The 20,360-nt window shown below is 40.3% G+C and overlaps 1 protein-coding gene across 2 annotated transcripts in view; it reads left to right on the forward strand.

Moving 5' to 3' along the window:
- COMMD5 (COMM domain containing 5) overlaps positions 1–14,106 on the forward strand; it is a 191,457-nt gene extending 177,351 nt beyond the window's left edge. For both annotated transcript variants that reach the window (XM_064463230.1, XM_064463231.1), the window contains 5 exons: positions 509–537; positions 4,478–4,528; positions 8,453–8,548; positions 10,389–10,464; positions 13,587–14,106. In XM_064463230.1, the coding sequence (XP_064319300.1) occupies positions 509–537; positions 4,478–4,528; positions 8,453–8,548; positions 10,389–10,464; positions 13,587–13,688 (354 nt within the window). In that variant the 3' untranslated portion in view covers positions 13,689–14,106. The remainder of the gene's footprint in view (positions 1–508; positions 538–4,477; positions 4,529–8,452; positions 8,549–10,388; positions 10,465–13,586) is intronic.
- The last annotated feature ends 6,254 nt before the right edge of the window (positions 14,107–20,360 follow it).

Here is a 20,360-nt window from a genome sequence, read left to right on the forward strand (position 1 = left end):
AAACGAACTGCTTCTGGGCTTCCAGCACCACTCTCTTGTTTAAGATACTCTCTTCATATTTGCCCAGGCGTACTGGGAAAGCTCATATATTGCAGGAAACATAGTGAAAGTAAGCTTTTAGTATTTAAAGCTTATCTTTTACCACTTCCTTTCTGTTTAAACAAGTTGCTGCAAAACATATTTGAGAATAAGGGCACATAATTACTATAAAATTACTATAAAAGAAGAATATGGTCTGGATAACTACGTAAAAGAAATGGCAGGGATGTTGTTTTCAAAAATAAAGGTTTCCAAGAGATTTAGGTCTTTACAAGTAATTTCTCACAACTTGATTAAACACTTCGGGTAATTTTTCTCAATGTGTAACCTGTCACTTCGAAACTACTGGCACTCGAGACTAAAACTTTTGGGGAGAGATGCCAAGCAAGTAACCACTGTTAATTCACAAGGTAAGAAATTATCTTGCAAGACTATGTCCTGTAAAATTTCACCTCCCTTGTCTTTCTAGGTTTTTAAGGAAGACCTAAAGGAGCTCAGGTATGCCTCTTTATGCCTGGTTTTTAATCTGTTTGTTTTTCATAACTTTTACGTAACTACTTTCCCAAATCAACTTTTTTACACAACAAAGTTGGTATAAGAATTACCTGTAAATAACACATAAGAGATCTGTTGCCAAATGTCATGTGAAGCTAGAAGTAAAAAAAAAGCAGGTGTTGCGTAAGACTTGATTTAGCACTGAGCATGAGCAGTAAATTTCACATGCTGGCGAGATTGGTCTAATTTAGTCCGTAATGTAGGTTATGCAAATGTGAGTGACCTTCTCTCTGCCTGTCCCACCTTGCCCTGCGGTATTTTTTAACGTGTTTGGTAAGACAGTGGTAACATTTCAGATGCTAAGAAACTGCCCTACTTTTTATCTTCTTTGAAAGGCCAATGATATAATGCTCCTGCAATCAACCACCTTCTTCAGCTACGATCTCTCCTGCCCATTACCCAAGAAAGCATAGCGTTTGTTACGGACTGAGTCAAAATCTGCATCAGTCTGTTCAGAGTATCTCTGAATACAAGTTCATATCCTAAAAGCTAGATGTCAGATGCTAATAATCTTTATAGGTTTTCCCTTATTTCCATATGCAGTAGCAATGAGGGAGTAACAGCAGTTGATGTTTACATCATTGGAGAAACCTCTGCACCAAGACCCAATTATTTTAAAATACTAATTTCCCATAATTCTTAGCATTCAGATTGCTACCTAGGAGAAATAGATAGATACATTTCTAATTCTGTCTTTTTTCATCCTTATTTGTCCGTTAACCTGCAAATTGGCTTTCTCCCCAGACTGTTCTGCAGAGTAATAAGCGTAGGTTACTTTATGAGCAACTTCAGGCAAATGAAAGCTGCAGATTTAGACATGTAGTCGGAGTGTAATCGGTGAAAGGTATAATTGGGGCCACGATGAAAGGTGCCTTGCTAGTTGATACAATTTTGCCTGCAGCTCAGTGCTGGAGTTTGGCCTGCCTTTTGTATTATGAACTAAAATGCAAGCTGCTTCCTCTGCCACGTCATGGAGTTGACACCCAGGTTAAAGTAGGTCAGTAAGAAACTGATGAATTGCTTTTGACCCAGTGGGAGTTGGTGTTGTTTGAGGCACGCGCGGAATGTGTTTGGTGTGATTAAGGAATAATGAAGAGCACTAAGAGGAACATGCCGAGTTCTCTGGGAGTGGGTGAATATTCCTCTGTTGAGCAGTGGAGAAAGTTGGTGTACAGGAGTGCCAGGAGTCACTGGCTGGGCTGGCTGCGTACCCTGACTGTATCCTAGAAATGCAGGCTCCGAGGCCCCCGTCCTTGTTGTTCAACCACACTTTAATACCTTACACTTTTGTAGTTGTTGGGTTTTTTTGTCCTCACTTTATAGTTTATTCATGGAACTATGAAGATGCTTTTCAGTCTGGATGATCTTTTTATATCTTGATATATCTTTTTGATCTTGTTGTTCTGGTTAACATGACTGACATAGCAGCAATAGTTGGGGTAACCGCATTTGTGCTGCGTGCAGACTTGTATGTTTTATGTGCTGCTCGTTGCCACTATGGTCCCATGATTCTTACATTATTGGGACTCTTCCTAACTCCCGTCTCTGACAGTCTTATCTCCTGTGAGTAGCTCTCTTCACCTTGTAGCTAAACTTTTGGAAGACTAAATAGCTTATTCTGCTCTCATGCTAAATGAATTCTTAGTGAATTTGGTAGCACCTTTATCTTCAGATCCTATGGGAAATGTCATTTCCTGTTTCCCAATGCACTTGGGTTTGGAGGTGAAATACCTGCTCGTTTTTAAGGCGCTTACTAATGACATGCAGACACTTATCCTTCTGCAGTGACTGCTGTGGGCCATCATGTGCATGAAGAACACAGGGAACTGGTTGAACAGGAGTGTCTTGGCATTATTGGCACCTGGTGTTTGGGCAGGTGTTTTGCATTTTAAGGCAGAAAAATGGCTTATTTCCCCCCACCCCCTGGGTTTTTTTTTTCCTGTGCCTTCTTTTAAAAGGTTTGAGCTCTGAGCCAGGTTACCTTTTTTTATTCCACTTCTGCATTCTAGTTTTTTACCTTCAGTGAAGCTGAACATTGGACTAATTCTACCCATATGAAGTCTTGTAATTTTCAATTTCCTGGTGATGCATCTGGTCTTAGCTTCTAGTTTTGGTGGAGAGAGAGGCTGGCAGATGTGGCCAATTCTGATTAACTAGATCAGTACTACTGGTTTCACAGGGTTGCCATTCTGTATCCCCTATTTCTTGGCCTGACTGGCTGAGCCAGTGAGAATAAATTCACTCCAAATTGTAGGTGCTGTTTTTTCCCCTCCTCTCAGGTAGTTTAATAACTTTATGGCTCAGGCCAGTAACATGGGATTGAGACATCCTCACCCCTTTTTCCTTGCTCTTTGAGTCCCTTCCTCGGAATGTTCCTTCAAAAACTGATTGCAGTCTGTAGCTCAGGCCTGAGCGTACCATGTTCTGTGTCTGATCTGCTTAGCACGTGGCTGGCCTTGTGTCAGCTGCTTGAGCCAGGAACAGAATTTTCGTCAATATCATTTACTGCACAGCAAAAATAATGCAAGCTCGAAGGTAGCATTAATGCCTCTGGTTTAGTAACGCTTGCTCTTACGGTCAGGCAAACATTGTGATAGGTATCGTAACAATCATATTGCAAGCCCCTGTCTCCAGCTTTTCCACTCCATACAGAGGAGACTCAGTCACCATTAGGATGGGTTAAGTGAGACACTTGCATGGAAAGTATAAGTCACGTTTGCAGAAACAGAGTCGTCTCTTCTGGAAGAAAGAAAGGCATATGCAGCCAACAAACCACTGTCTAGTCCCTCCTCCTCACTTCCCAGTTTGCCTCAGATAACCACCTTGCTAATACGAAATCAGTTTTATCCAGCACCATTTAAGAATGTGTTTTAAACCCACTTCTTCCATTAAGGATTCAAGCTCTAATAACTGCTGTTTCATCTTCCCACTGTGTGAGTTGATGAGTTGTTTTTTCTCCCATCATTAGACACTGTAAGCCCTTTAGGACAGGTAACTTCCATGTTTGCTTTGATTTTTCTTTGATGTACCGCTGTGTCTCTCAAGCCACTGGTGAGTAATGTCTCTGGGAACTGATTCATGTTGAGTGCTGGATTTTACTGTGGCAGCAGTGGTAGTTACTTCTGCCACTTGTCCAACCTGCCTCTCGGTAGGAGGTTACAGTCCCTGTGGCAAAGGCAGCCAAATGGATAGCGTTTGCTCCACAGACTTTGCAATTCACTGCCTGATATATTGAACTGAAAATCAACAGTAGCTTGTTTGTAAGGCAACAACAGCATTGGAGGAATGGTTAAGTAGTGGAGAGGCATACAGTGGATGGAGCATGAGTTAGTCGATTCAACCAGTTATTATGGTCCCCGTCAAATTTATGCTTGTCCCCCCTCCCCATGTTAAAGTATGCTACTTCTGTAAGTAATCTTAGCTACAGGGGCCTCTGTTTTTACTTCTGAGGGAGCAATCCATTCTGTCTTCTTTTCCTTACACTTCAGGTGAAAGTGAAATGAAATGTGTAGGTTTGGGATCTTTGAAAGCACACATTGCTGGCCCACCTTCTGCACTTGTCAGAGCCATCAGTAAAACTTTCCTTGACTTTACTGAGAGAAGTTAAGCAAATAATCTTCTGAAACTCACTGTTGCCATACTAGGTAGGACAGGAAGATGTAATACAGTTCTTAGAGTTCTTCATATAAAAACATAGGCTGTCCTTTTTGAATCAATACTGAAGTGCTTACATAAGAGCTGATGGCAATTTTAAGCAATGTAAGATGGAAGATGTTGACACGTTTTTTTGTGTACTATAATTTTATTTATTTTTTTTTTAGCTAAGGCCGTATATTTGTAGTTATAAAACACTTAACTATTTTGTATTGCTCATCTCTTTAAGGATACCAGAAGATTTCATCGTGGACTTTTCCAATATAGTCTTTGGTAACAGGTCAGTATATTCATGTATCATGCCTTGTGCAGCCAGCAGGACAAGATTTGTCCCATTATTTTGATTCAAGATAGCATGATGTCCATCATGCAAGGCTAAGGCTTTCATGTCAATTTTCAATTTTTCTGTGATTATCACCCATCAGTTTTTATAATGCTCTATAGACTCTGTAAGGTGCATTAATACCTACAGGTGAAAAATGCATTGCAGAGTGAAGCATTTTTATCATCATCATCATTGCGAATTGGAGCAAAAGTGGAAAACTGAGAGGCAACCTATATGTGTCTTTTACATGCTGTGGCTTGTGGAAGCTTTCTCAGATAGCATTTAATCAAGCCTTAATGTAGAGTTGAATTGGGAATTCTCGCTGGGTGACTTGATGACATGTATGAGATATCAAATGCTCTGCTAGCTGTAATTCATAATCTAAGCAGTATACCTCTGTAGCTCCAGAGGAAGTACTAAATCAGGAACTTTTTGAGCAGCCTATCTCTTTTGTCCATTCTAGGGGTTCCTTTTTTCTGTATGGTTCTCTGCTCAACCATATTTAGCTTATTCTACATCTAGAAATTGCTTGAACCTTTTGCATCTGCAAAACTTTCTGTGAAACTTGAGGTCACTCAGCACATAGCATCACTAACCTAATGGTGCTCCAAATATTCTGCATGGAATCCTGATAATCATAGTTGTGGTATTTCAGTTACCCTCAAGAGGGTCTGAATGCTGCTACCAAAGTTAAAAAATATTTTTCATTTCCTTGGTTAAGATCTTGGCTTAAAGCTGAAGGTTCTTGGAGTAAAAATAAATTCAGCCTTCTCATCTCTTCTTTGCTCTTCTGTTTGAATTATAGGTGTTAAGAATGTAAAATTCATGGTTGCAAAGTGGAAATATTGTTTGCAGTGGAGAAAGAAGATAAATTTAGATGTCATTTGAAGCATGCATGATTGTCTGTTTTCTACTGTGAAATCACGATGCTGGAAAATTTAGCTTTTTCTCATTTCGAAAGCTGTGATTATCCAGTGTAATCTTACTCTGTGTTTTGAGACCAGAGAAGAGCACCTCAGATTTGATTTCTAGACAGATCTGCTTTTATAACCTTAAATGTAACACTGAATCATACATACGCTTATTGAGTTGTAAATATATATAATTATGATGGTAAGAGAAGTATTAGCATCTGATCAAAAATTCAGTATGATCAAAAAAATCCATTTTTAATACTTTTCCTGGCATCTCTTCCTATTTTTGCAATTTCGTTCACTAAACAACAGCTCTGAAGTACTGGAAATTTGACATTTGTATTTCTGTGTCCCCACAATTCCATCACGCTATATAGACTGAATGGAAAGAAAAACTTGCCAAATTGGCACCATCAAATAACTGCATGAAATCAAAACTTTTAAGGGGAAGGATAACACTAACTTCCATGTTTGAATGTCTACAATAAAGTACTGCATTGTTTTAAGTAATGTAGCTTTAGTTTCTACCAGGAGGGTGCATTCTGTGTGCCATTTGTCAGCATTTCACACATACCAATCTATTCATTCTCCCTGTTCAGGGGCCCGCTAGGCATGTCTTGTTGTGTGCATAGGGAACCATCCAGAATTTGTCTTTAGTTTTGACAGTTAGGTCAGCTGCTGCTCCAGATTCTCTAATCTTTCATTTGTGAGTGCTCTTCTGTTGCATCCTTTTGCAGATTATGTTCTTGACATCAGGTGTATCGTCCCTTCCATGTATAATTTGGATGGTCTCTCGCTGATCCATGGCGCTTTTCTTGTTCAAACTGCCATCTTCTGCATTACGTCCTGACAGTATATTGCAGCTGGCACAGAGTGTTTACAGAATATAATTATAGTCTATAGGTTTTGGATATAGGATCCATTGAGTCTTCTCTGCTCCATTTTGCTATTCCACTTAAAAATCAATGGCTTGATTAATGACCTGTATGGTTTGTGTATGTATGTTGGTGACTATGCACATTCTGTCATCCTTACAGGATTCTTGCCATTCCAGTTGTGATCTTGTCCAAGCTGAGAATGTGCTGACAGAAGATTAAACTAAGCTATAAAAGCCACGACTCTTTCTGAGGGAATGGTACTGAAGTGCAGTCCTGACCAGAACTAAAGCTTTGTGGTTTGGCCACAGAAATGCCATAGCTTAACGATACTCAGAAGCTTTCCCTCTGTTTGGGCATTGCTGACCTTTCCCACCACAGCTGACTAGAACATGCTCCTGTTTTCTCTACTCTTTCTTCCCCCAGAATGCTGGTGCTGCACTGAATAGACTATCTTCCATTGATGGGAGTTAGCATGTCTTAAGGAAGCAGTAGCCGTGTGGCTATTTTTAGGCATTCCCCAAATTAAGCAATACCCTGGCAGCAGCTCGCCACTGAGGGAAAGGCCTGTTCTACTGTTTAATCCTGCTAATGACCATTCTAGACTCCAGCTCCTCATGGTTGCACCCAGCTGTGGTGACCTACTTCCTATCCAGCAGTTGACAGTAAGAACCAGCTGATCTATTTTTTTCTGCTCATTCCTTTATCATACTATTAGGAATGTGTGTCACTTCTGACACTACTCCACCCCCTCCAAAAAAGGATAAGTTCTTTCTTATATTGCCTTTGCTAAATGCAAGAGTATTGGAGGATCTCAGCCTGTCAGTCCTGTGTACCTTATCAAATCATGAATCTTTCTGGGCAGTTTCTAAAGGCTACAGCTAACTTGCACACAAGAGTCTGAGTACAGGTGTTAGGCTATCTTTCCTACAGTCCTTGATTTGCTCAGAGAGGATTCGTTTCTGATGTAAAGGCTGTAATGAGATTACGCCTAGCACCATGGATAAAGGATGTAACGTTTTTTATCCTGCCCTTAGCGGAAGTACTGGAGTAGCTTTGAAATGCCCCATGTCTCAAAGTTATTTACGGTACAAGTAGTGAAAAAAGAAAAAAAAAAAGAAAAAAAGTAGGTAACACAAAGTCCATACTAGCTCCCAAATGGACCAGATGAGTTACCTCATTCTGAAGGTACTTCTGCAGATACTTCTGAAGATACTTCTAAAAATGGGTGGTGGGTATGTCTTTGTATCAGATTTGGCTTATGTACTTACCCAGAGCTCAAGATTCTGTCAAAATTGTAAAGGTCATCAACCATCTGCAGTTGTATACAGCTGTCAACTGTATAGCTGTATTTCCTCACAGAAATAAACTGAGGCTGATCGGCCTGACTCTTCCTGCAATGTGAGTAAAAAACGAAGCCCTTGGCTTCTTACACATTAGACTAGACAAAAATCTTGAAGGTTGTGCTGGAGTTGGCAGTGAACATTATGTAAGGAACTTAGAGCTTGTAAATTATGTTGAATTAGTAAGAACCACTGTGAGATTTTTTTTTAAAGTATGCTTCAAAGTACACACTAATATTATTATATTTTAAAACATTGCTGCTCGCTAATACTTAGATGCTTTCTGCTGAAGGAGCACAGTGATCTTATTCCAACATTTTTGCTCAAGGCATCTGTCTTGGTCCTGCCTGCTTGTTCCTATTGGATCTGCATGAAGGTAAAAATATAGATGTAGATCCCTTTCTATGCCTCACAAGTGTGTACAACTGAAATAACAGATATGCCAGCCACCACAATGACTCTAACTCAACTTTGTAGTGACATCAGTTTACTGGAACTACACAGAGTCACTTGGTCTCTTTTTTTTTAATGTGGACCATAGTTAAGCACTGGAAAAGTGGGTAATCTGAGCACAGCTGTCTTAAATACACAAAACCTCTGCTCATTCGGAGCTCTCTAAATAAGGATAGATGTAGGAGAGAAACTGGTTCCGGACAGGTTTGTTCTGAGGAATCTTGTTTTCTCTTTAGATTCTTGTTTCTTTTATGAATTTGCATTTCAGTCTCCCATTTCTGATTTGCTCTGTAGGCGTCCTGCTTCCGAAGGCACAGCTCTGATACAAGGAAGTAGGCTGCCAAGTGTCCAGGACTTCAGGTGGAGAGTGGATGTAGCTATATCCACAAGGTATAAAAGAGAACCCTGCGTGACCCTACAAATTATTTTGCCCAAGGTGAAACTGATTTCTTGTGCTGCTTAAAAATGTTAACGGTGTTAAAAAGTGTCTTGCTGTTAAGGATTGGCATGTAGCATTAAACGGTAAGATACAGAGGGGTGTTTCTGAGCAGTCAAGTCAGTTTATACACTGGTTGCTGCTGCTAACATGGGCCTGCTAACAGGCTGCCGCCTTCATCTTCTACTAATGATGCTTTTTAGGCTCCTTATTTGTTTTGATCTCTAAGGCCTCTGTGCTAGAAACTTTTCACTCGAAGTTTGAGTCTCAATATTTTGAAACTTGAGGAGCTGATACAACTCCACAGGTCCTCAGAGATGATGGAGTAAATTAGATGGATTAAGCCTCACACAACCAGCCAAGCTCTCAGTTTCACTGGAGCAGGGGAGGGAAATCATCTCTTCAACTTCCCAAGTAGACTACAATGTGTATTTGCACATGTTAGATAAAATTACTTTCCATCACCTGTAGAGTCTACTATAGATTCTACAGAGAAAGGGTTCAGAACAGCACCTTTACACTGCCATAGTTACACACTTGGTCATTGATCTACCTCCTAGTTTCTTTCACAGAACAGGAGTAAAAGCCTTTGTGATCATCCTGGCTGTGCCTGCAGTGAATAGCTTCTTGCCATCTGCCACAGCAGAGGCAGCTGGGGGATGGATCTTTGCCTAGAGCCAGAAGGAAACAGAAACCTGTTGTCTGTGCTGTTCCTGGTCTTTGTCTGGTTCTAACCAAGACAGACCAGGGTGAAAGAAATTGGAAGATGATCCAGTATTTGTCAGTAGTGTAAATTGTTAGCATGAGTGACTTGATACCACATTCATGAATAGCTGCATCAGAGGGAGAGTACAGTCTCTTTGCTGCCATAGCTGACGTGCATGTGGGTAATCAATCAGGGATAGTCTTCCAGAAATCAAGAAAAAAGGCTCCTAAGTGAAAATTGTAACGGCTATGAGTTACTAGGTCAGGTGACTCTCAGATGAACAGTGCTATAAGCACCACACAGGTATCGCTATGCAGAAAAAAAACAGTACCTGTAAGAGAGCAAAATGTACAGATAAACATCCTCGAGCACAATGCTTGCAAGCTGCAGGCAAATCCTATGATTCGTTTTCCAAACAACACATGAGCAATACATTATCCTTTTCTATTTTCCTTCCTCTTATTTTCCTTTCCAGTCAACCTTCCCCTGGGATTTCTTGTTTATCATCCAGCAACAGCCTCTGCAAAGAGCTATGGCTTCTGGCTGAAGCGCCTGTCAGTACCTGAGCAGGCTTTAGCAACACCGTTTGATGGAAGCTGAACAAGAATGACTCATTTCCCCTCTCTGGGTCATGAAATAAAATAACAACCCACAAATTTAGGATGAAGACTGGAAGAGCTTGATTCCCCAAATGAGATGGCAGTTGAAAGTATGGAGGGATGGAAAGGATTAATGCGATATGGTAAACTGCATAAGAAAACTGTGCATTTTTACTATCAGTACTTGATCAGCTCTTATCCCTATCATAGTTCCACTAAATTGATTATTATGTAAAATGAAAATGCTCCTAAACTTGCAGTTACTAAACTATTGAAAAAATTGTTAGTCTCAATATGGAGGTAAATTGGACGGGACTCCTATGTTCGTGAGTTTCCAGCCAGTCAGGTGCAGGTCTCTCTGATTACTCGTGTTCTACTCACGTTCTATGTAAATCCTACATGAACATCTTAAATTGTTAATGTACAATCCTGTACTCATCACACTGCCAATGTCTGTTGTTGTAATACTAATAATGTAAATAATTTCAGTTCACTGGCCCGTGCACTTCAACCATCCATTCTAATGATGATGAAGCTTTCAGATGGGACAGCTCATCGCTTTGAAGTAAGTCTGATTGCCATAATAAATAAAAAAGAAACCACTTGAAGTTCTTTGTAGGAAGTTGAATTACTATTTAAAATATTAAAGCTTTTGTAAAAAGTGCATTATCATTGCTTGGTTTGCTTTGGAATTGTTCATGTTCAGTGTAGCTGCACACAATGTATAATGAAACGCCAACCAAACCTGTTTCATACCTTGTTCCTACACACATTTTGCTGAAACCTCATTTGTTAGAAGAATGTTAGTTACTGAAAAGCACTGTTGCATAATGTCTTTTTTGATTAAAAATCATGGTTTTGTTATCAGCTATAACCTTCAGACCTGATGGTGGCTGTTGAGGGCAGAAAAATTACTGGGGTAGTTTATATAATGTATGTTACACTTCTAAACCTCCTACAATTGGTAGAGAATGGTAACGTTCTCTTCTGTGGCAGAGGTAGTTTTATTCTTTTTGTCCAGTACATTTCTTGCTGCTAGAAGGAAAGAAAAAAAACCTCATCGCTTTTCACGTCAGAATTAGTCAGTGGCAGTATTTATGACACCATACATAAAGGCTTGCCAGAAGGTGGCATAAATTCTCCCGTATTTTTAACCTTTGAAAAGGAATGCTATTTGTTCTAAAAATAACATGGTGGTGCATACAGGAATTCAGTGCACAGCAGGCATTGTTACATTTCAACTCTGCAAAAGGTTTTGGCTTCAGTTCATGTGTTAGTAGTAGTCTGGAGGAAGCACTGAAGCACTGTGGGTTGAAAGAGGAGGACTGATTCTACTGTTAGAACGTTTGTCATGATTTAGCTGGGATAAAGTTAATTTTCTTCACTGCAGCTGGCATAGTGCTGTGCTTTGGACTTAGTATGAAAATAATATTGATAACACACCGATATTTTAGTTGTTGCTGGGTAGTGCTTATGCTAGTCAAGGACTTTTCTAGCTTCCCATGCTCTGCCAGGTGCACAAGAAGCTGGGAGGGGAGGGGACACAGCTAAGACGGTGGATTCAAACTGGCCAAGGGTTATTCCATGTCATGTAACGTCATGCCCAGTATGTTAACTGGGAGGAGCGGGCCAGGGGAGGCAGGCAGCAGTCACGGCTCAGGGACTGGCAGCCTTGGTCAGTGGGTGGTGAGCGGTTGTATCGTTTGTGGTTTTGGTTTTTTCCCTTTTCCTTATAATATCATTATTATTATCATTGTTATTTTATTCTAATTATTAAACTGTTCTTATCTCAACCCACAAGTTGTTTTTTCTTTTGCTTTCACTCTTCCGATTCTCTCCCCGAACCCACAGGGGTGGGGGGAGTGAACGAGCGGCTGCATGGTGTTCAGTTGCTGACTGGGGCTGAACCACAACAATGCTTCACGAGTAGTATTGAGGAAGGCACGAGATCTGTGCTACATTGCAAAGTGTTGAGGCTGTCACGTCACAGGGGATTAAATTCACCCCTCTGTGGACAGTGCTGCTCAGAGCATCCCTTACACTCTTTTCGAGGTCTTCCATGGAACTTAAATGATGCCATGGACTTCAAGTTAACCCCTTACAACGGGGTAAGTTTCACTTGCGAGAATAAAAACTAGCATGTATTCTTTACTGTTTAGATTTGGGGCTTTGTTTCCTGGTGTATAATGCCAAGTCTTGGTCTTGGTAGCATTGTTCCTGATTGTTTTGGTTTTAGTTTTTTTTTGTTGTAAGTCGGTCAAAGACCCTTTGCTATTCTGCAGTGGAGATGTGTTGGTGTGCCTGCTGAGTATATACAGAAGTGTGGATATCTGATAGCAAGCAACATGCTTCTCTTAGAATCACCTCCTTGCTGCTGCTGCTTAGATCTGAAGGGCCCAGGTCTGGCTGAAACACTATTTCTGTACTTGATGAGTGATCTTCCCACAGTTAGTAGATCTTTGGGATAAACCTGTGTTTTGGTTCAAGGTACCACGTGCAAGCAAATATAGGCCTCAGCTCTTCAGATTCCTTTCATTCAGGCACGTTCAGAATGTCCTGTCTAACTAACAGGGCTTAGGTAAGATGGTGAGTCTAGAAGATAATTCCATTATGAATAGTTTTAAAATGTGTATGCCACAGGGAGAAGCTATGCTCTGGTCTCTTGGGTTTGGTTTGGTTTTTTAATCACAGTGTGATTTCTGACAATGAAGATTTTTTTTTTTTTTAAAGCAATGGGAATTGCAGCATTTCGAGTCTTGTTGTATATATGTCAAAAGTGAAGAGGACGTAATGCCTTTTTATGCACTTCTGATGCATATGGAAAATGCAAATCAGATGTTGGATTCTTCTCACATAATTGATATCTGTGCTACAGTAGGCAGAAGGATGACAAGGGACTTTGTCAAAAGAACTATGTGTCTTCAGTGTAGTCAAAGAAGTAGAGTAAATTAGGCAGTACACTGCAGAGCAGCCTGGGCCTAGCTGGACTGCTGTTGGTAGCACATGTGTTTGTGCACAGCACTAACATTGATCTGTGTCACCCAGTCTGTGCCTGTGCTCAGTTGCTGTTCTCTGCCTTAACTGGTAATAGGTTTCCATCCATTTGGCTTCTCAGGCTTGAAATGCTAAAGGAAAGTCCATGAGTCTCCTGCACAGTTGAAAATGTTTTGTATATTTAATCAAAATCTTTTGCCTTCCATGTATAGACAGTACCCAGTCCTCTGTGCTGTTGAGGTTGCTGCCAAGTCTCATGCTTTGAGGCTCAATTACTTTATCCTGCAAGTCTGGACAAGCAGAATATCTGGAATTTGTTGCTTGAGAATTCTCTAGGATCCACAACCTTCCAAGTGTCTTTACCATTCCTTCTAATCCATGACTCTCTTAATTTACCACAGCAGCCATCAGTTTACCTTCTGGAGGACTTCACTTCTCACATCAGGCGGTATAGAAAATGTACTATGTTATTGTTATTTCTGGTTTTTCCCACTCTCCTTTTTCACCCAGATGATTTAGTTGAATTAATTGAATGTTATTAACCTCAAATCCTTTGTCTTAAGTCTTAAAAAAAAAAAAAAAAAAAGAGGGATTCGGATGACACTGTGGAATGTTCCCTATCCATACGCATGCCCTAGTCCTAGTCAAAGTTCCTAAGATGTTTCATGTTTTCTAACCTGAATATTGTTTCAGGTGCCAGTTGCAAAGTTTCAAGAACTGAGATACAATGTTGCCCTTATACTGAAGGAAATGAACGATTTGGAGAAAAGGAGCATACTGAAGATCCAGGACTGAACACTTTTAAATTGGGAGTTTACAGAACAGATCTGAAACCCTTAGTGTTTTGCGAATGGCAAAGCAGGGAACCATCACCACTTTGCGTCTCTGAACTGCAATGTAGCATTTATGATGTCTGTTATGATGTAAATACTTTTTCAATTCAAGTCTTAAAAGGACAAGCTCTTTTTGTAAGACTTAGGAAAACAAAAAAAAAAAATCTATGAAAAAGTATAATGCTGTTTGCGAGCATTTTTGCATGATTCATCAAAACAGTTTTTTAAATAACTGTCTTAATAGGTGTGAGAGTCACTTATTTCTGATTATGATTCATCACACTAATTATTTTTGAAAGCCTGCTACCAGAAGTGCCGTCAATGTGTATCATAAGAAGGCTCTGCAATATCTCAAATAAAAAATAAAATTAAAAAACCCCCACTCCTGCGCTCTAGTATGACAAATGTGAACGTGAGTTTTGCATAAGTAAAACTGCCGTCTGGCTTCTCACTAATCAACTGAGGTATAGCTACTGATATTTAAAGGATAATTTTAAAGAAAATTGGAAGTCTGTGCATCAAGAAAGAAGTATCCACTGAGCTTCCAGAACTAACTCTGTGGAAGTGGAAAGGTTGATGAGAATGGGCTAAATAGCAGTAATCTCATGGATTTCTAACTGGAAATGCCTGACTCTTGTTTCATGTACAGTTCCTGCATGTTCAGTTTGAATGGAATCTGACATTACTGGGCAGAAACCTCTGGCACTGTGATGATAGCAGACAGCTTGTAGACTGCTACAGCTGTATAGTCATTAATAGTGCAAGTCAGACCCCAGGATGAAGAGGCTGTGTACAGCCTGCCAGATGAAAGTCACAGGTATGAGGATATCCAAACCCCCAGGTCAAGAAAACAGTTCAGCGCAGGCCAATGTTCCTGAAATGGTCAGGCAGCCCCTGAAGTGGTCAGGCAGTTGGATTGGATGATCATTGTAGGTCCCTTTCAACTGAAATAGCCTATTCTAAGTTACTTCTTTGCCCCATGAGTAAACCTTGGAACAACTCCCTTAACTTGAAGCACATGTTTTAAGTCTCATTTAAATGCTGTGGGACCACAAGTATGTCCCTAAGAGTTTTGCCAAGAAGGGATGCATTCCTCAATCATTGCCTCCACAAGTTTTCCCCCAGCAGCAAAGATATGGAGTAACGGCCCAAAGACATCAGAGGCCATGGGCCATAGAACGATAGGATTTATCTGGCTGTCAAAGGTAGTTCAGAAGGCACGTGCTTTCTAACACCACCATTGTTAAGCATTGGCTTATCCTACCTGCCTTCAGGGTTTCTATCTCAGTAGTATCACCCGTAATTCTTTCTCTCATTTTTCATGATTGTAGAACTTGCCTTTATCTTCCTCACTCCCCACAGAAAACTACTGAAATTAAAATCATGGATTCAGGAGGCCTTTTACACTCCCACAGATGTGTAGGAAAGGATGACTTGGCTGTTGGATTTTAAGAATCACAACAAGCATAAGACGACCTCATTGTCATACTTCTTAAGAGGAGACTTTTTTGACTGTAGCCCATACCAATCTGAAGACAGCTATCTGTGCAAGAATATGTCCTGTAGTTTCAAATAAACCTATCAGCTGTGATTTCAAACTCTTCACAAGCTGCGTGTTTCATTTGCTTTGTAGGCTACTCATCAATAACTTCCAGGTTTGATCCATACTGCATTGTAGCTACTGTGTTCAAGTCACACCAAAGCATATGAAGAGGAATTAGCTCCTATAACTTCAAATGCATTAATGTGACGTTTTCTTTTTGGTTTTGCTTTGTGAAGCTTGTTCATCTTTCTGGAATTACATTATCACAAGCTATAAAACAAAACATACATTCTTATGCTCCCTGTTATAACCTTTCCCTTCTGAATGTTTAGGTCTACATGGTTTCAAATAGGAAGGTATCTCACTTGAGACCATAAATGAAGTCTTTTCAGACAAACAGAACACTGCATGGGTGTAAAATGACCCATTGTTCAAGACATTTGCCAAGTACTTTTATACTGGTCGGAGTAGAAGAATCCATACACACCTTTACCTTCCAGACAGAATATGTTCATTCAGTTGTCCTCCTGTAACAACAGTTGTCCATGTTCTCCAAAAATGGAAAAGCTTCCTGACTGTTTTTCCTCGTGTTCTCCTAGAGGGGTGATGGTCCCCTTAGTCTCAAGTTTGTCTTGCCACACATTAAGCAGGGGTTTACTGTAACTGGATGGTTATCATGCACACTGAGGGGTACTTAAACATGGGATTTTCATTCCTCTGTTAATTTGGGTTTTCCTTCTGACAGATTAGCTTTCCAGTAAAGCAGCAGTTGTTCCCAAAATGGCTACTGGGAGTGACTAGTGGATAGTTCCACAGTTGTGATAAAATATGAGCCTTCAAATTATTGTTAGGCTTCTCAGAACTTTGTGATGAATTATGTGTTAAATATTTGTTAAATGCTGAAATCTCTTCTTACTTTGCAATTAAAATATTCTGGAATTTGGATTCCACTGAATCTGTATTTCTGTCTGTATTTCCCCTTTCGTTCCAATACAGAACAAAAGTAACTCAGAATCTGGGTATGTCTGCACAGAAATTATTTTACCCAACTCATTCTAAGTTTGGTTATGCTTCAAGGACACACTCTGAGTCCCCCTTTCTGTACCACGTGGTGAAAGATACAGCTTGAATGCGATGCTCGCTTTGTCGGTCCCAAGGTCTTGCTGAGCTGATCACTAGTCAATCATCTACTAGGAAGGTAGGAGGTTTGTGTGGGAAGGGCACTGGTTTTTTTCTTATTACACACTGTCCATGGAACAATAGGTAACAAGGACCTTTCACAGGTTCTATTGGGAGTTTTCCCTGAAAAACAAACCCCAGCGATGCAGGTGCTTTCTCTATTTGATGGTGCCATGTTTAGGCTGAACAATGTATTTGTGAATGTCTTAATTCTAGCAATTTTCTAGCCATGGCATATGAACATCAATTTCTCCATTACACCTTTTCTTTAATTTCCTTTATACTATATGGAACATTACGCCTTTTCTTTAAAGACGAATGTGTTAAAACATATTTAAAATAGAATTTGAACTTGATTGGTTTGCAATGTAAGTCGTGTGTGTAATAGCAGAAATGCCCAGTGCATGCAGGAGTAGTCACAGTAGACAGAATGCAAAAGAAGAGTTAAAAAGAGTTGCCAGAAGTCATTCAGAGATTCAGTGGCAAAATAACAGAAGAACTCGTCTTCACTTCCTGTTCTCTAACCTGACGTTAGCACAGCTTCCGGACGTAATGGTCAGACCTCCCTCTTTTTTTTTTTTTTAATTGGCTCAACTCCATGGGCCATCAGTCCAAATCTGTTCTTGCCCATGGACTATTACAGTGTGTGCAGAGCACTGGAAAATAAAAAGCCATCTGTGGCTGTATTTTTTATGTGACTTCTCACATCCCGACTTCCAGTAGGGAAGGAGCTCCGTCAGCATGACTAGCAGGGCAGAATTTCACACTTGGGTTGGTTGAGTTTGAGAGGGGAAAGAAACAGGTTTGTTGGTTGGTTTTGTGGTCTCAAAGCGTGACATAGATTATAGCTCCAGAAGAAGGATGAAGAACGTAGTTGTGCTCTCATACTGCCTGTTATGCCAGCCATTAACTGCTGGAAGATCAGTATTGTGCTCATTGTCATTAAAAGGAAGAAATTAAACCTCCCTTTGTAGAAAAATCATACAAGGGAGATGTGCTTTTGCAGAATGAGTCACATCCTAGCTTTAACTTCTTCTGTTTAAGTGAAGGGTAAATCCGTTCTTGATCTCATGAACAATGCGGGTAGGTAGGGGGTTGCTTTTTTTTTTTAATCTTTTTCTTTTTTTGTTTTCTAATCAAGTGCACCTCATGACCCACTGGTGCTCCAAATCCATGAATATATGTATGAATGTATGAAAACTCCACTTTCAGGCTGTGTTATATAAAAACACCCAGCATATCTAGACTGAGTACATACATTCAGTTTACACAGCTGTTTTTGCTAAAGCAGTCTTTGCAGAGCCGGGCCTGATGTCAGAATCAAATATTTTGTAGTTGCTTGACTTGTAGTGATCAGTATCTTGGCTTTAAAATATTTTGCCATTAGTGACTGTATGGCTCGCTCTGTACCTGTCACACCCCACAAAGTACCTGCATGTACCAAACACTGCACACACCAGGAACTAGCAGAGGTGGAGCCAGCTGGTTTTTCCCCTAAGAGGTCAAGAGTTGTTGCCCATAGGCCATCCATGATAAAGTCTTAACTGTTTTCTGGCCTCGGATAAAGGTCTGTGTTCTGAACCCTCCTATGCATGCAGCTTCCACCACGGGAGTGGTTCATAAGTGCAGCTGCCCTTTTCTCTTGAAATGGTTCAGCCACATCCCTGCTGGTGTCAGAGAATTCCCAGAAGTATATTTCACAGTGCTTTTTTGAGACTCGTTTCAGTCCTGAGCGATCAGACTGTCAGCTAGCCCCGTGGTTGCTTTCGTACATTGTAAATACAAACTGTGGAAGTTCCTTTCAGAGCACAAATGCTGATAATCTATTTCCATTCCCTACCTTGCATTCATGTGCTGCTATAAACCTTTCCTTTATACCATGATTTATCTCTTTAAGTGTCTGCTATGTAACTATGTAAATATGGGTGGCGTATCCCTGACAGAGAGACTGTCATTGCATTGCTACTGGTAACCAGTGGTTATGTCACTTTCCCTCGCTTGAACGGGCTTTGACTCACAGTGGTTTTCAGGACAATGGTTATAAAATAACACACTGAGCCGTTGCCGAGACTATAGTTTTGCAACAGAGACAACTGTCGACCTCAGGGCTACAAGAAAACATTTTTTCTTTGCTTTTCTTTTTTTTTTTTTTTTTTTTGTTAAGGGTTTTGTTCTTTTATTGTATGAGTTTTTATTGCATGGAAGTTTGGAAAACAAGAGGTCTATGTTACCAAGCTTGAGTCTGGAGGGAAAACCCCATATTTCTGAGCACAAACTATAATTCTTTCTAACTGTTCTGAAGCATTGCTTAATGGAAATTTTAAGTTATTCAATTGTCCTACCTTTCTTTGAATTATTTGATGGTGGGCTGTGCTATACTTTGGATTGTTGTCTGACTTAAGTGATGGCAGAAAGAATTACTGAGTTGTGGAGCCTCCTTCTCTGGAAATATTCAGACTCTGCCTGGATGCGTTCCTGTGCCCCCTGCTCTGGGTGTGCCGGCTCAAGCACGGGGGTTGGACAAGATGATCTCCAGAGATCCCTTCTGACCCCTGCCTTTCTGTGATTCTGTGAATTAACCTTTTTATTTTTCTAATTAAAGGACTTGCCTGGGAACAATGGTTTAATGTTGGGGGTTTTTTTCAGATTGAAGAGCCCTAAAGACGGGGCCAAATTTTTGGCAGGTGCAAAATGTCTTAGCACCATAGGAATCAAAGACAATTGAAGGGTCTGATGGCTGGCTTCTGTTTCCAGGTATATATCTGACTTTCTGTATAAGCTTAAGGATTGCCTACACATGGACACATAAACCTCACAAAATTAGCCCTCATTATTAATTTAAAGTGTATATTATTAAGAATTAAGATCTGGAATTTAAGTGGCTCTAAATTAGTTTTTCCACTTTAAATCTAAATTCAGATGAAGTTTCTCAAGTCTGCTCTCTAATCAAAGTCTTACAAAAGTCATGTTACCTCTCCTTTCTTCCAGCTTTTGTCCCATCCATTCAAACCCCACAGGCAGGCCTGTCCCTTAATACTTGCTTAGCTTACACAGTCTAAGCTGGTGAGTCCAGGCACTTCTGTAAGTAAGAAATGGGAAACTGATTCCTTCATCCCCTCTCTTGAGCTTTGTGAGGAAGCCAAGAGTATCAGTAGTAGGATATCCTCAGAAATTTCAATTATGCAGTGGATTTGAATACAGTGTAGAAAGGGCCCTATATTTTTAGAGTATTTGAAAATATATGCATACATATCACAGATATTTCTGTAACTGTAGATCTGTTTAAAACTGTAAATAAAAAAATCAGACAACTTTTAAAGCAACTGCTTCTATTCTGTGGTAGCACAGGTCATTTTCTCCCTAGGCTACGTTTAGCACAAAGAGTTCCACAATCAGTGTGATCCTTTCGTATAATGAAAATTGATGGGAATGTGCAGGCTGAGGCAGTCAACACAGTCTTAAATAAAACATACATCATAAGGCATGTGCATTTCTTATCTAGAACGTGGCATGGACAGGCATAGCTATGCAATGTGCCACACTGCATGACCAAATAAACACATTTTCTTTCTCATGTTTGGCTTACTTGTCCTAAAAGCATGATTACCTGACGTTAATATAGCTTCACTACTATGTAGATTGGCTTAAAGAGATTAACTGTATAACTACAGCCTTTAACATACCCGTTCTAGCAGGAAATGGCATTTTTGTTTTTTAAAATCACTTTGGACCGCTACTACTTCTGTATTACCTCAGGTACCAAGACACCAAACCCAGGAATTAATTCAGTTTCTCACCGTGGTGTCACTGTAGCCCAGCGGGTCAAACGTAACTTTAAGCACAGCCTAATCGGGCTGCCCGGTGGGAAGCGGCTCCCCGCCATGTGCCTTCCCTCGCCGCACGGCGCTGCCA

The sequence above is a fragment of the Phalacrocorax carbo genome, chromosome 11, assembly GCF_963921805.1.
Source record: "Phalacrocorax carbo chromosome 11, bPhaCar2.1, whole genome shotgun sequence".
NCBI classification, from domain to species: Eukaryota; Metazoa; Chordata; class Aves; order Suliformes; family Phalacrocoracidae; genus Phalacrocorax; species Phalacrocorax carbo.